The sequence below is a fragment of the Orycteropus afer genome, unplaced genomic scaffold, assembly GCF_000298275.1.
Source record: "Orycteropus afer afer isolate SDZICR_OR568_19922 unplaced genomic scaffold, OryAfe1.0 scaffold00081, whole genome shotgun sequence".
In the NCBI taxonomy this organism is placed as follows: domain Eukaryota; kingdom Metazoa; phylum Chordata; class Mammalia; order Tubulidentata; family Orycteropodidae; genus Orycteropus; species Orycteropus afer.
The window spans coordinates 1325166-1340806 of NW_006921668.1; the positions used below are offsets into that span (position 1 = coordinate 1325166).

Here is a 15641-nt window from a genome sequence, read left to right on the forward strand (position 1 = left end):
TAGGAATGCCCAACCTTCCTTCCGAGGAGTGGCTGGTGGGTTTGAACCGCCAGCCTTCTGGTTAGCAGTCAAGTGCCTTAGCCACTATGCTTCCAGAGCTCGGCTATCAGGATGCTAACACAAGGGCAGGGCCTCCCTCCTGTGTTGTTGTTGTTATGTGCCTTCCAGTGGGACCTGACTCATAGCCACCCCTCCTTGGGTTTCCAAGACAGTATCACTACGGAACTAGATTGCCCCATCTTCCTTCTGAGTGTTGAGAGATGCATTTGCCTTTGGTAACGGGTTATAGTTTCACAAACTACTCATTTTCTAGATGAGGAAAATAGGGCCAGGATGGTTAACTACTGTTTGCAAAGTCACACAGTTGGTTAGCGGCAGAGCTAACCTGGAGTCCTGGCTACCAGGCCAGTTAGATTAGAATTGTTTCAGTTTGTCTTTCATTTTTATTTGTACTTATATTTGATAGTTTCATGTGAAAATAATTACATGAAATGAGGACTATATTCATCCTTTTTAATATGTTGAGCTGGGTGTGGCTTTTTAATGTTTCAACAAACATGAAAATTTTATAATTTTATATCTCCCCTTAGGCAACTTTCTGCCTAAGTCATTTGAAATATTAAAGCTAAAATAAATTACCTATGGGCTCCCATCCAATAATCATAATGTAGGTTACAATTGTAATCTTAGTACAACCTGTTCTTGCTGCACAGGTCATGTGTGACTTTGTTTATAAAAATTGAGCATAACTTAACTAATTAAGTGATATTCTGCTTTTTGGTTAATATAAAGCCTTTATTTAAAACCAGAATATAATTATATTAATTATGTCTAATGATATTTTTTTTCTTGATCATTGTCTCTGATTAATTTAGTGTAGCCACTTAGATTTTAAGTGATTCATTTCTAAATGCTTGAATGGTTTGAGGTGGGTGTGGCTTTATCTGTCCTTATCAGTCTCTATGTATTTGTCAACCGGAGGAATGCTGTTATGTTTTTATAAAATATGTGAAGAATTATTTTGGCTGTTAATTAATAAATTTATTTGAAGTTAAACTTCGCTTTAATAATATTAGGGACAATCAGAACCAAACTGAATTGGTGGGAAGAATACTAACAATATATTTTTCCTTTTTTAAAAAGACCTGCTTCCGATAAGATTTGGTGTAGCAGTACACCAAATCATCTGTTCTTATTTATTTCTCAAAAGGCCAGTTTTAGAACCATTAATTTAAATAATTTCATATTTACAGATAGTAGTAGGTTTTGGAAATTATATCAACTGAACAATAATATTATCAGTTTGCTTTTCCTGGAATTTTGCCAATAAAATATTTCTGCCTTTTTCCCCACATAGTCAGACCTACACCTCTCATTGAGCTGTTCAACTTTTGATTTGTGAATTCCTGTAATCTTTGACCTGTTCTTATTTAAAATGAATCATGGATTTCAGCTTGCATCCAGTTAGAGCACACTTGTCTTTTACTGATAAAAGTGTACTAGTTACTGTCAAGTTGACTCTGACTCACGATGACTCATGTGTGTCAGAGGAGAACTGTTCTCTACAGGGTTTCCAATGGCTGATTTTCTCAAGTAGATCATGCCAGGCCTTTCTTTTGAGGAGCTTCTGTGTGGACTTGAACCTCCGACCTTTCAGCTGGCAGTTGAGAATGCTAACCTAGGGACTCATTTCACTGAGAGAACAGTAGAATACTTTTTAACCTCTAGAACCAGTTTTGTTGTTGTTGTTTAATATCCCTTCATTTCCTAGCAATCAGAGTTGCTTTTCTCTTGCCACACTTTGATTTGCCATTTCCCACAAGCCCCTCACTGTCCAAGAATCCAAGCAGTTGAATTTAAATCTCTTCATCTTTCTTTGTTCTTTTTCTAATCGTTCTCTCCTTTCTTTGCTGTATGACCCTGATTTTTCTTCCCATGGAGATGAGTTTCTCAGCCCAGGAAAACATTAATTGGTTTTTTCTAAGTGGCAGGTTGTCTCTGGTCTGTCAACACCAGCTGTTAGGGAGGGAGGTGAGGTTTCAGGGAGGCTCACACCACACAGGTGGTGGTGGTACCAGCATGCATAAGTGGACGGACATGTGCTGGCATGCCGGGAGGCCATTTCCTTGCCTGAAAAACCTCACAAAGTAGAGATAAAGAGCCTGCATGGGATCATCAGAAGCCTAAACCCATAAAGCCTGTTTTTTTTTTTTTTTTTCCAAAGTACTAAAGATGGAAGACTACACAGATTTTGCTAAGCAAATTCATTCCCTGAATTGCAGCTAACTGTAAAATAGAATATGTTGTAGCCATTTACATTAGTGAAAACATTGATTTGTGAATGGAGGATTTTGGTTTTGAAATTTGAGATAAGGCCAGTGTCAGGGGTTGGGGGATAGATTTTCGTTTTTGGAGTCAGTTCCTGAGGCAGGTGCAGTGACTGAGTAATGAACCACACCTAAACTATGTGATTTAGCCAATGAAAACTGGCTTCCCCTTGGTCCTTATAGTATAGTTTCCCTGTCTGTCAAGAGCTGGCTCAGCAACCAATCCCAGATTCCAGGTGTGGTATTCCACTGTCGTTCTGTAATTTGTAATCATAGAAACAGAATGTTCCTCCTCTTATTTCTTCCCTGCCAACAGTTTCTCGGTGGGTGAATGTCAGTAGCTGGAGTTATTTTTAAAGAGGAGAGGTGAAGCTTGTCGTGCAAAGCTGGAAAGAGGGCGTTTGTTTGCAGAGCAGAGCTGACATCAAAGTGTAGATTACTGCTCAGTGGCTAGGCACTTGTCCTATAACAGGTAATGTTTAACATGCCGGTCACAAAGATCACAGAAACAGCGTATGTCCAGGCATAAGATAGCACTACCATTTATGCTCTGGAAGAGTGAACAGCTGTGTTTTCTGTTTTTTTTTTTTTTTAAATATACGTATATGTTGTTCTTGCTGACTTTTTTGCTGCTTGTAATTGGACTTTGAAGCTTGGAAGTTATAAAGATCTGTAACCTTTGTCTGAGAGAGAACTCGGCTAAGCAATCACTTTCCACCTCTTTTCACAGGATAATATAAACGTTTTTTTGAAAGCTTGTGAACAGATTGGATTGAAAGAAGCCCAGCTTTTCCATCCTGGGGATCTACAGGATTTATCAAATAGAGTCACCGTCAAGTAAGTTTCACCTGTTTGTTACATATTTTTCAAACTCTGGGCTTGAGTTTAAGTGAAAATAACTGCTGAGAGTTCATGAGTACTAACAATTAGTTTCACCCTCTGTCTCTTCTAATTTCCAAGTAGTCTCTTTTTTAAAAAAGCATAGGGACTGTGATATGAAGCTGTCTGTAATTGATAACATGTCATACGGTTATTTTATGTCTGGTTGCGATGAGTCGGAATGGACTCGATAGAGTGGGCTTTACTAACTGAAAAGGAAGTTTGTATTTTAATTCTTACACAACATGGCAGTGTTTGGTAACTAATGGTGAAGACATTCATACTTATAAAGGGAATTTAGATATAGCTTACAGAGTGTAAAATAATTATTAAAATAGTTATTCTTATATTTGGAATTAAGACATAATCGCTAACATAAAAATTTGAGTAGGACAGTGGTAAAAGATACTTTCTTAATATTTGGAAAGCTACAGTATCTGGGATTAACATATAATGCTAACAACCTTGTCAATTGTGAATAATTTTTTAAAACTTAACTTATTTTTTAATATTATAAGCAAGATAGTGAAAGTGGGGATAAAACATGCAGGAGCATGTTGTTGGATTTCAGGTGGAAAATGGTGTTCATATTTGGTGAGTTTTTTTCCCCCCTATACCCTATAAACATAATTTGCTTATAGGTAGGGAATTAGTAATGGTTTCAGGAAATCTAGTTTTAAGCTTTGGTGAGTTTTTTCCCCCCCTATAAACATAATTTGCTTATAGGTAGGGAATTAGTAATAAACTTAAGTTACAGGATAAATGTGACAGGAAAGGGAATTAATTTTGTAATAATGTTTACCTCCTTATCATCATAGCTCTTAAACTTAATGCCTAAACCATTAATATTTTTCCAGGGGAGAAAATAAACACCTTATTTATTCTATCTTTAGAAATAATGGAAAATCGAAAGTTTAGTTTATACCAGTTTAAAAATTTAATTTATGTGGTTAATAGCCCTGCATTACAGCTAATGGTTATTAAAAAAATTGACTGTAATCTTAAGTATGGCAATTTTTTTCCCCCTAAAAGAAATTCCAGAAAACCAAATCCACTGGTCATGAGTTGATTCTGACTCACAGCGACCCTATAGGACAGAGTAGAACTGCCCCATGGTGTTTCTAAGGCTATAAATCTTTATGGAAGCAGACTGCCTTATTTTTCTCCTGTGGAGCAGCTGGTGGGTTCAAACTGCTGACCTGTTGGTTAATAGCCAAATGTTTTAACAACAGTGCCACCAGAGCTTCTAAAAGAGATAGCCCTCTATATAAATATCTGCATAGAATTAGTCTTTTAAAAGTGTAACACTGTATGTTTTCAAATGAACAAACTGTCGAACCTATATGCCTGTAGTTCTGTTGAATAGGCATTTCTAAACTCCACAGCAGTAGTATATGCTACAGCAGGAATGAGTCTACCTGCATTTCTGAGTAACTGAAAAACACTTGAACATCTTAAGCTTCATTGCCAAAAGGAAATTATCCAGTATGCAAGATCATGTTCAATATCCATGCAACATGAATATTTAGATGAATTTATTTTTTTTAGTTCTAATCAAAATACTGTTTCATAACACCTGTCTGATGGTCAAAGAAACTTTTGACTTCGATAGGCTACATTTTATTAAATTATCACTGTGTACCAAGAGTAAAGGAGCTCTGGTAGCGTAGTGCCTAAAAGCCCTTGACTGCTAACCAGAAGGCTGGTGGTTCAAACCCACCAGCCACTCCTCAGAAGGAAGATAGGGCAATCTACTTCCGTAGTGATACTGCCTTGGAAACCCAAGGAGGGGTGGCTATGAGTCGGGTCTGACTCGATGGCTCATAACAACAACAACAACAACCAAGAGTAAAAGTACTTTCCCCTGAAAATTGTAATTGGCTTTGAAGCTCTGTATTGTATGTTTGCATAGACATGTTTGCAGGCTCTGAATTGCAAAAGTGCTATGTACAAAGCTTGCCTGGACCTGGTTTCATGAGATGCTGTGTTGTTAATGTGTTAAAGAAAAATCAGCATCCAGGATCAGCACACAATGAAATTAAATTACTTACCAACTGAAACTGGGAGGTCACATACTTAAAGCTGTAGTAAGAACTATGCAGAACAACTTGTTTAGTGGAAACCACAAGTCCATAAAGGCAAGGTGTGCCCAAGTAGCACTAGAGAAAATTCCTGCGTAAGAACCTTAACTGAACTTAAGAACATTTTTTCTGATAATTCTTGTTTTTTTGAACCAAAGAGCAAAGGGATCGACCCTGGGCCTGCCACAGTGGAAGAGTGGAGCCTCCCAGTTATGAACTATGAGGAAGCTAATGAATGACTTATTTAAAAAGTATTGGCCACAGCTTTTATGCCTGGAAATAACTTTTTATAAATGGTAACAGATTCAAAAGAGAGCAAATAATTGCTTAATAAACAGTAAGGCATTACTTAGTTTAAGATATGGAGAGTCCTTCAGGTCAAAAACCTTGTCCTGTCATAACTGTACATTAAAGGTGTAGGTTTGACCAATGGTTCTCCCTAGAGGTGATTTTGTGCCCCCCTCCCCCCCCCGTTGACATTTGACAGTATCTGGCGATACTTTTGTTTATCACAGCTGAGGGAGGAGCATCTAGTGGGAACAGGTCAGAGATGCTGCTCAAAACACCCTTCAATGCACAGGACAACGTCCCACAGCAAAGACTATTGGCCCAAAATATCAGTAGTGCCAGAATTGAGAAATCCTGGTGTAGACCGACAATTCCTTATGTCATTTCCTTTTTGCCATCAAAATTGTTATGTAGGAATGGCTGACAGACTTTGAAAGTACTACTAAAATATAACTTTTTATTAATTCATATATAATAATTTATACATCTCTGGCTTAATATGCTAATTGTGTATTTAAAAGGGATGGCTTGTTGCAATTTCTCTTAGAATGTAGTAATGCGTTTGAGTACTTGGAAATTATATTGTATACATAGCATTTAACAAAAATATGCCAAACTATTTGATTATTTTAAGTGCCTGATCACATGACTTGAGTGTGTTTAACAATTTCATAGACTTGATACTGGCCTTGTTGCAAGTACAGTCCAAGATAGGTGTTTGCATGACATACTGTGAACAAATATGAAGAGATGGTGTATACCCTCTGTATCAGCAAATAGGAAGAACATTTTTGTTACTGGACATAGTTGGTATATGGAGCTAGGAGAGTTTTATGTGTTGAAAATGAGTGGTAAGAACACAGGCAGTTAAATATAAAGAGCATTTGCTATTGAATAATTTCTATAATCCAGACTCAACTACAAAACTTTATATTTCAGCAATTTGGAATTTACAATTTCATATTTATTAATAACTTTGCACTGGGCAAGCAGAACTAGGGTACACTGTATATTTCTGTAATTATTTATATTAATGTGTCATCTAATTTTCCAGTGAATTCTTCTGCTCTTTCACAGTAGTAATTTGAATTTTTTCTAAGAATGTTTGAATGATTCCATTTATTATGGAATTGCATATTTTCAAGAGTTCAGTTGATATTTTTTAATTTTGACATATCCAATTTCATAGATAGAATCTGGCTTTACTTTTTTTCTTCCTAAAAGGCTAATTAAGTAAATTTGTGATTTACCTTTTGTGAATGGTAGACTGAAGTTGATCCTGTCCTTTTTAGATGTTTACTGAGGCCATGAACTTAATCTCTGTGCCATTGAATAATAACTGCATCATTGTTATTAACGATTTACTAAATATCCCTACCGAGCTTGGAAACACCTGCACACACATAATTCACAGGGAAGGGACGGCACAGTTCCCACAGTGCTATCTGTGTACCTCTTCTATAAAACATCTATAAAAGGCACAATGACCATGACACCATGCCATACCATATTGAAGAGCTGCTATAAACTAAAAACACACTGCCATTGAGTCTATTCTGACTCACAGCAACCCTCATTATGTTTCCAAGGCTGTAAATCTCATGGAAGTGGACCACCTCATCTTTCCTCTATGGAGCAGCTGGTGGGTTTGAACCACCAACCTTTTGGTTAGCAGCCAAATGCCTTAACCACTACACCACCAGGGCTCCTGTAGGACAGGGAGAAAAAAGAAAAAGCAAGTGCCCTGGTCTTTGTTGTGGCATCTGGTCATTAAGAGAGACACCCAGCACCTACTCATAGTAGAATGCAACTCAACAGAGTAGCCAGAGGTCCTGTCTTGGAGAAATGGAAGGTGGCAGAAAAGATAGGGTTTAACCTTAAAGGGTTTAATATTATTTGTGTAGTGATTTGACTCAGAAACTAAATCTTATTTTTATACCATTGCTGTAACCAATATATTAAAAATTTTAAGATGAGAATTTGAACAGATTGTAAACATGTTTCTTCTTTCCACCCCCCTATTCTTCCAGTCCAGCTTTTAGCACTTCTTCAGATACATTCTGTTCATATTACAGAGGCAATTCTATTGGAACACAGTAGTTCAGAGTCATATAAAGAAAATTATTTCCTAGTGTGGACTTACTCCATTATGTAGGTTTTTAGTGTTTTTGGTATAAAATGTAACTTTAAATGTTGATATTTACAGGGTTGTTTTTTTTTTTTTTAAATGTGTGTGTGTGTATATTGAGATATATATATATATCTCAATTTGAAAGCACAGAAATCAAGAATCAGCTATTTTTACATATGCAAGTTGCCTAAGGAACAGTAGTTGGAAGCAAAATCAGTGTTAACATATTCCCCTCGTGAAAAGAAAGGAGTTTTGAAATGATATTTTAAAGATTTAACACTCTGTAAATCTTCAAAAGGATGCTTGATTTTGCAGCAATACTGTGAAGTTATTTCTTAGGAATCGAGTTCCAGGATGAGAAGTAATTGAAACAATTTTAATAAAGAGTATTACCATCAAGTTTATAGTAAGTCTTGCTCCTTCTAAAATCAAGCTCCTTGCCCTGATATCTCTTACCTTTGCTTAGTCTTAAACATCAAGAGGGGAGGAGGAGTCAGGCGTTACCTTTGACTTAGGCATGATAGATATCCTTTGAAGGCTATGAACACAAAGAAACTTGGAGAATATTTAGCAGTTCATTTCTTACTTCCTAAACCCTGCTAATGCTGTTTTCCAGGCATTCCTCAAGGGAAGGCCTCAAGTGTTTCTACTGAAGTTCAAGGGGTACTCTGATTTATCAAAGTTAACGAGTGCATAAACCAGTTCTTCACCACTGTCCTGGTGCTGGGAATCATCATCTGATGTGGTGGCCTGGGCAGTGTTGGAAATGCCTGTGACTGTCTGCTGCAGCTACTTGTATTTCAGGTCCATGTTGCCCTTATAAAGAGATCTAATGGCACAGTGCCTAAGGCATTTGACTGCTAACTAGAAGGTTTGCTGTTCAGAACCACTAGCTGCTCCTCAGAAGGAAAATTCGGCAATCTACTTCCGTAAAGACTGACTGCTTCAGAAACCCAAGGGTCGCTGTGAGTCAGAATTGACTTGATGCTCGATGTCAGTGAGTTTGGTTTTTTTTTTTTGGAAACCACAGACTGGGTGTTGCAAAAGATTAATGCTCTTGGCTGCTGACCAAAGGGTGAGTGGTTTTGAGTCCAGCCAGTGGGACTTCAACAAAAAGGCCTGGTGATCAACTTTCAAAAAATCAGCCAGTGGAAACCATATGCAGGACAGTTCTACTGTGACACACATGGGGTCACCAGGAGTTGGAATCACTCAATGACAACTGGTTTTTTAAACCCCAGGCTGATTTATAAGCCACTATCCCCCCAGGATGGAACAAGACATTCAGTCAGGTGTGTGTGCCAATTGTGTGGAGAACAGATTAACAGACACCTTGCATGGCAACAGGAGTTTTAGTATCCCCCGACTTGGGTTTAATCTTACTCTCTGTCACATGGTAGCTGAGTGAACGTAGACAGGGTTACTTTTCCTCTCTGTGATCAATTTGGTTGTCTGTAAGTTTAATTATGTTGCAAATAATTATGGATTGTTGGCTCTGTGCCAAACAATGTCCTTAGCCCTGGGGCTATATTAGTGAACAAGACAAATGTCAGGGCTCCTCTCTTGGAGTTTAACAAATAATACCATTTGGATGACACCCCTACTTCATAAAGATGTTATGATGATGACACACTCAGGTTTGCAAAATATACAGTGCCTGACATGTGCGTGCTCAGCAAATTGTACTGAATTATCACTGTCATCATTTTCAGAATTTAGTTTTTGTTTATCAACTTTATGAAGATGTGTGCTCTTTCTAGGAGAACATGAAGGAAAAACCCTGACCCCTAGCTATGTAAAAGAGTTGTGATTGTAAGCTACAGGCTCTTTAGTTATTTTTTCAATGAGAATTTAGGCTATTTAAGACATCCCTCCATTCTACTGATAGCAGACTTTCTTTGTGTGTGTATATTCATGTCTGATCAATTTTTCATAACTATTTTGCTAGGATAATAAAGCTAGAAACCAGAGAAGAGATAGATAAATTGTTTTGATTTTTGCCCCTCTGTGTATGTAAGATCCATGAAATTAAGTTTTTGGAAATCTTAGATTCTTTTTTTATTTCCTGAAATATTAGAAATATTTAGATTTATATCTATTTCTTGATGAGTTTTATGTTTATTTATTTAAAAAATGAACAATAAAAGTACTGTCATAACTCCATAAATAGCCTATGACACATATCCACATCCCAAACTACCTTGTTTTATAGGTATTGTTGCCTTATTTTCTCCCTTATTTCTTTGAAATGTCTGTCATTTTGGTCATGAGGAGACTGTCGTTAAATTAGAAGCTGTTCTCTGAAGCCACCCTTGCAGGGTTTGTAAACTATTTGTTTTGGAATAGGTGCTGTAGTCTTGTCTTTTTTGAATTCAAACACACACTGTAGCCGTGTTTGCTCTTTTCGGGCGTTTCCCATCTGTTGTGTCCATCAGAAGGCTACTGTAGTAACAGCAGAAAAAATCTCGATTATATTATCTGAAATAATTCTGTTTTTTACCTAAGGCACAAAGAATAATTATAAATTGCAGTAGGCACTTCATTTGAGATCAATAGGCTGGCTTGTCCTTAGTTCTAGTTTTACTTGTATGCAATGAAAGAGAATCAAGAAACAAGGAAGTACACTCTTACCTTAATGAATGAATCTTGGCATAACATTATAACTTGATTTGTTTTTTTTCCTTTACAAAGTTTAGCCTGATTATCAAAAATGTTAGAATAGGCATAATAATTGCTTATGGACTACGTTATTTCTAAGAATGTAGGTTATTGCACTGGTTATGGTTTAGGTGTAATTGCCCTGGTATGCTTTCCATCATGCTGAGAAAAGTGTTGCTGAAAAAAACATTAATTTTAAGGAAACATGAAGATAGTACACTTGCAATGTAAATTTAAGTAACTCACGATAACTTTATTCTTAAATGCAAATGAGGGCTCTGATGTTTCTAGTGTAGTAAAAAAAAAAAAAATCATTCAAAAGGAGTAGATTAAAAACATAACTTTGAATCAGCACGCTTTGGTAAGCCAGTTTTTCTTTCTTTCTTTTTTTTTTTTAAAAAAAGGATCTAGTCAGTCTGGGAGAAGCAGCTGCTTTGAATTAAGCCTGTTTGCATTACCCACTATTAGTTTAACAAGGGTTTGCCCTGTGTGCTTTGAGCTATTTGAGGGAGAAATCCCTAAATAAATATCAAGTATCACTGTTATTGCTAGCTCTGGTAGCATAATGCCTAAGGCACTTGACTGCTAACCAGAAGGCTGGCGGTTCAAACCCACCAGCCACTCCTTGGAAGGAAGGTGGGGCAGTCTACTTCCATAGTGATACTGCCTCAGAAACCCAAGGAGGGGTCGCTATGAGTCGGGTCCGACTCAATGGTATGTAATAACAGCAACATCATCACTGTTATTATTAGACATTTCAGTATTTCATTACATTATATTAACATTGATGGCTGTCAGAGATTTTAAAAATGTTTTTGTTGAGTATTTTCTTCCTTTTAATTTACTAAGGTAGAGACAGAATCTTCAAAGGATTCAGCATATCTGGGTAAACAAGTTGGCTGACATGTTACAGGCAGTCCCTGTATTGCAGGCTATGAAAGATATCTGTTCATAAGTGTGTCTTAAGTTGAATGTATGGGTAAGCTGAAACAGGTGCATCCAGTACTTAATTGCCTTACGTTAGTGTAATCAAAGGCTTCAAGCCTTTTCAGTGATTTAAAATTTGCATGTGCAGCAAGTGAGGATGATTGTGATGAATTTGTTTTGAATTAGGAGTTGGTTCAGTCATTTCAAAGGGCAAATTTACATCATATTAAAGGGCAAGTAGGAGTTGTATGTAAGTTGACTTCATAACCCATGGACTTACTGTACTAAAGTTTTTGGCTTCATATGTATCATCTATATCTATATCTATCTAATCTATCTCAAACAAGGGTTTGTCCTGTGTGCTTTGAGCTAGCTCTGTTGTTGTTATGTGTCATCGAGTCGGCCCGACTCATATTGACCCCTCCTTGGGTTTCCGAGGCGGTTATCTACTACAGAAGCAGATTGCCCAACCTTCCTTCCGAGGAGTGGCTCTAGTAGGGACTTACTGTTTATCTCATGCTCTATTTTGTGTATAGCATACATTCACCTATAAAATTCGCCTAGAAAAGAGCACACACACATATTAAATTAAAAAAATATGTAAAAATATATATGGGACTTCAAGGAGGAGATGCAGGTCCTGAGTGCCCTCAGATCTTCATTTATTCTGGTGATGAATTCATTTTACTACCTGGCTGTTGAGCTCATTTGGACTCTCTGGCTTGGTGGTTGAAATTCCAATATAATGAAGGGACAGGGTCCCTACCTTGCATAAGAAATGGGAGTTGTATTATAATTAAATATGAGTGTTCAGAGCATACTAATTCTATAGTAGATAATTAAGTAGTAGACAAGAAGACTATATTGTTTCTCTTATACTTTCCATTCTACTTATAAGAAGACAGGGGAAAAATGTGCTCATTAAGACTGACATCCATTGAAGCGAATCTTGGGCTACTGAGCCTGGAGACAACTGCTTCCAGAACAGGTAGAAGCAGCACAGTTCTGATGGGCTATGGAGATCAGGGTGGGAGGGGTATGTGAGGCTAGACTAGGGTTATTGAGTTATTTCACCTGTGGACCTTTTATCTTGTAGCTTGTCAAGAGCATTCATTGAATATTTACAGTGTAGAGACCCTGAATACTATGGGTAGATAGGAGAAACCAGACCTATTCCTTTTCTACCTGAGTCTTAAAACCAAACATGAAGGAGAGGTCTAATTTTTACTTTTGTGTCTCAGGGAGAATTGAAATTATTTGTAGATTATAACTGTAAGGGAAGGGCAAACTTGGAGTGATGAATATCACCTAGTTCAGGAAATCACAGTATTAGCGTGTGAAGTATATCTCAGAATTATACTTTTCATGGTTATTGATTGGGTTAAAAGACCAAAAACCAAACTAAACCTATTGCCATCGAGCCAATTCTGATTCATAGCCACTCTATAGGACAGAGTAAAATTGCTCCACAGGGTTTTCAAGGCTGTAATCTTTATGGAAGCAGACTGCCACATCTTTCTCCCTTGGAGTGGCTGGTGGGTTCAAACTATAGACTTCTTGGTTAGCAGCTGAATGCTTAACTACTGTGCCACCAGATTTCCTTAGGTTAAGACCAGGGCTTCAAACCAATATACGTAAGCATCACCTGGGGATCTTGTTAAACTGTAGATTCTGATTCAGTACATCTGGGGTGAAAATGCAGATCCTCAGCAGGGGTTCCAGTTCAATGATGTGGGTAAGAGAAATTGGGATACAATAGCTATCAGCTAGAGTGAGGTGTTTTCCATGTATTATTTCTAATCTAGTCACAGCTCAGGCAGGTATTTCTATTTTGCTTCAGTTGGAACAGAGAAGAGTAAATTGCTTGTCTGTATGACCTTAAGCCAAGTAATGGAGTGAAGATTTGAACTGAAGACTATTGTAGCCTCAGAGCTTAGGCTTTTTCCACTGTATTGTCTGAGCAAACATAAATAACCATTAAAATTTGCTGATATTTTTTCTAGTGCCATGTGACTTAACTTGTCAGGAGTTGTTTTTAACCAGGCCCGTTGTACCCAAAATGGACTTGTGTATGATAGATATGACCTTATCGGGTACATAGCAACTATCTTTGCATTATGATTTAAAACTGTTTTCCAAGTTTATGATCAAAGTGACTTTGAATGAATGTGATATTATGTTATCCCATCAAATCTCAGATCATTGATTATAAGACCCCAATTTCAGGCATGTTAAATGTAAACAAGGTGTACCTTAAAATAGAAGAAATATGATTCATGTGTGATCTTTGAACACTGGCTAGATTCAAAATAAGAGTCTTTGAATCTTTTTGATAATGTGCACATAAATGTCTTTATAGGTTTTATGACTGCCATGCAGATATTAGTGAATGTTCAGTTGTGTTTGTCACGATAATGGAACATTCCAGTTGAAGACCATGGATTATAAAACCCTACTAATCTAAATTGCTCAGGATTGTACTCTTACACTTTGATTTCATTTGGAATAATTTATCAGTTTTTGATGTGCTAGTTTACATAATCTTATTAAAACCAAACTAAATCATGACTCCGTTTTCCAAACTTCTTGGATGGGAATCAATGCTAATTTAAAAAGGAATTAAATGTGATATTATTTTTGTTATGGTTTAGATAGTTATATGTGAAAATTTATATAAAGCCTTCATGATTAATAATTTGAAGTCCTGTTTCTAACTCCCAAATTATATGCAAAAGAGCAAATTATAGCAATGTTACCTAGAGTATTGAATTAAAGAAGAAAAATTACTGCAGCACATTGTGTAAAACCCTTTTATCAGTTTGGTCATTGGAGGGTTTGAAACAGGTGGTAAGCAAGAGATCAAGTGCAACAATAAATAGCATAGACTAATTCCAGTAAGATGAAACTCCTTTCTGATTGCTGAAAAAAAGAGTGAGATCAGATGTGACTCAGAAAAGCAACGTCCAAGAAATTACTCAAGTATAGAAGCACTTTAAGAATTCCTTTACCAAGATTTATAATAAATGATCACTTCTTGTCTTAGCAAGCTATTACAAACTATTTTTTAAAAATTATTTATTTATTTATTTATTTTATTGTGATTTGGGTGAAGATTTACAGAGCAAATTCACTTTCCATACAGCAGTTCACATATACTTTGTCTCATGTCATTGACCACAGTATTACAAACTATTTTTTTGCTATTGGTTAAATGTAAACCATTAGGAATGACCACCTTTCATCAGAAAAAATATTTATCAAGTGTTTATTTTGTGAACATGGTGTTTTGGGGTACCAAAGATGCACAGAACTAATCTTAGCTCAAGCTATGCATACTGTATAATCAAGGACAGTTATTCTTTTAATAGCTGGTGGAATTGGTTAGAGTAATAATGGAAAATGCATGAGGTTTAAGGCTGCTAAATACGTAGTTGAGTTGATTCTGACTCATAGCACCATAGAGTTTCCATGGTTGTAAATCTTTCTCCCATATTAAATACATAAGGCAAGGAATAATACTGCTTTTGAGAAAGTGAGTAGAAGAAAATGTAAGGAAAATAGCATCTGAACACTTTGCTTAATGCCTCATGATAATCTTAAACAGTTGATCCTTGAACAACACAGGTTTGAACTACATGGTTCCACTTACTTTTGGATTTTTTTCTACAAATATATTGGAAAATTTTTTGAAGATTTGCCACAGTTTGGGAAAACTTGCCAATGTACTGTGTACCCTAGAAATATTTTTAAAAATTAAGAAAAATGTGTGTCATCAATGCATAAAATATATGTAGATACTATTTTATCATTTATTACCATAAGGTATACACAAATCTATTATAGAAAGTTAAAATTTATCAAAACTTATATACACAAACACAGACTGTAGATGGTACTATTCAGTTAAGAGAAATGTAAGCAAATGTAAATGTGCAGTATTAATCACAGTTGCATAAAACTAACTGTAGTACATACTGCACTTACTGTAATAATTTCATAGCCACCTCCTGATGCAATGAGCTCAGTTGTTGTGAATATCTGTGTAAAATTCCATGTGACCCTAATCATCTTTATGTGAACAGTTGATCTCTCCAGTAAATTGCAGCTCATAATAAAAAGTGATTTCTTGCAGTTCTCATGTATTTTTCATTGTATTTATTGTAATACTCTAAACCCTGAATGACACCATGAGATCCATAAGCAGTGCCACTAGTGATGCTAGAAGTTCTCCCAAGAAGCAGAGAAAAGTGATACTACAAGAAAAAGTTGATTTGCTTGATATGTACTATAGATTGAGTTCTGGAGTTATAGTTGCCTGCCTTTTCAAGATAAATGAATTCAGTTTAAGGG

At 36.4% G+C, this 15641-nt stretch overlaps 1 protein-coding gene across 1 annotated transcript in view; it reads left to right on the forward strand.

The window, feature by feature from the left end:
• Nucleotides 1-15641, forward strand: part of LMO7 (LIM domain 7) — a 320447-nt gene that overhangs the window by 187189 nt on the left and 117617 nt on the right. Inside the window, exon 4 of the mRNA XM_042781037.1 lies at nucleotides 3058-3164. Coding sequence (XP_042636971.1) covers nucleotides 3058-3164 — 107 coding nt within the window. The remainder of the gene's footprint in view (nucleotides 1-3057; nucleotides 3165-15641) is intronic.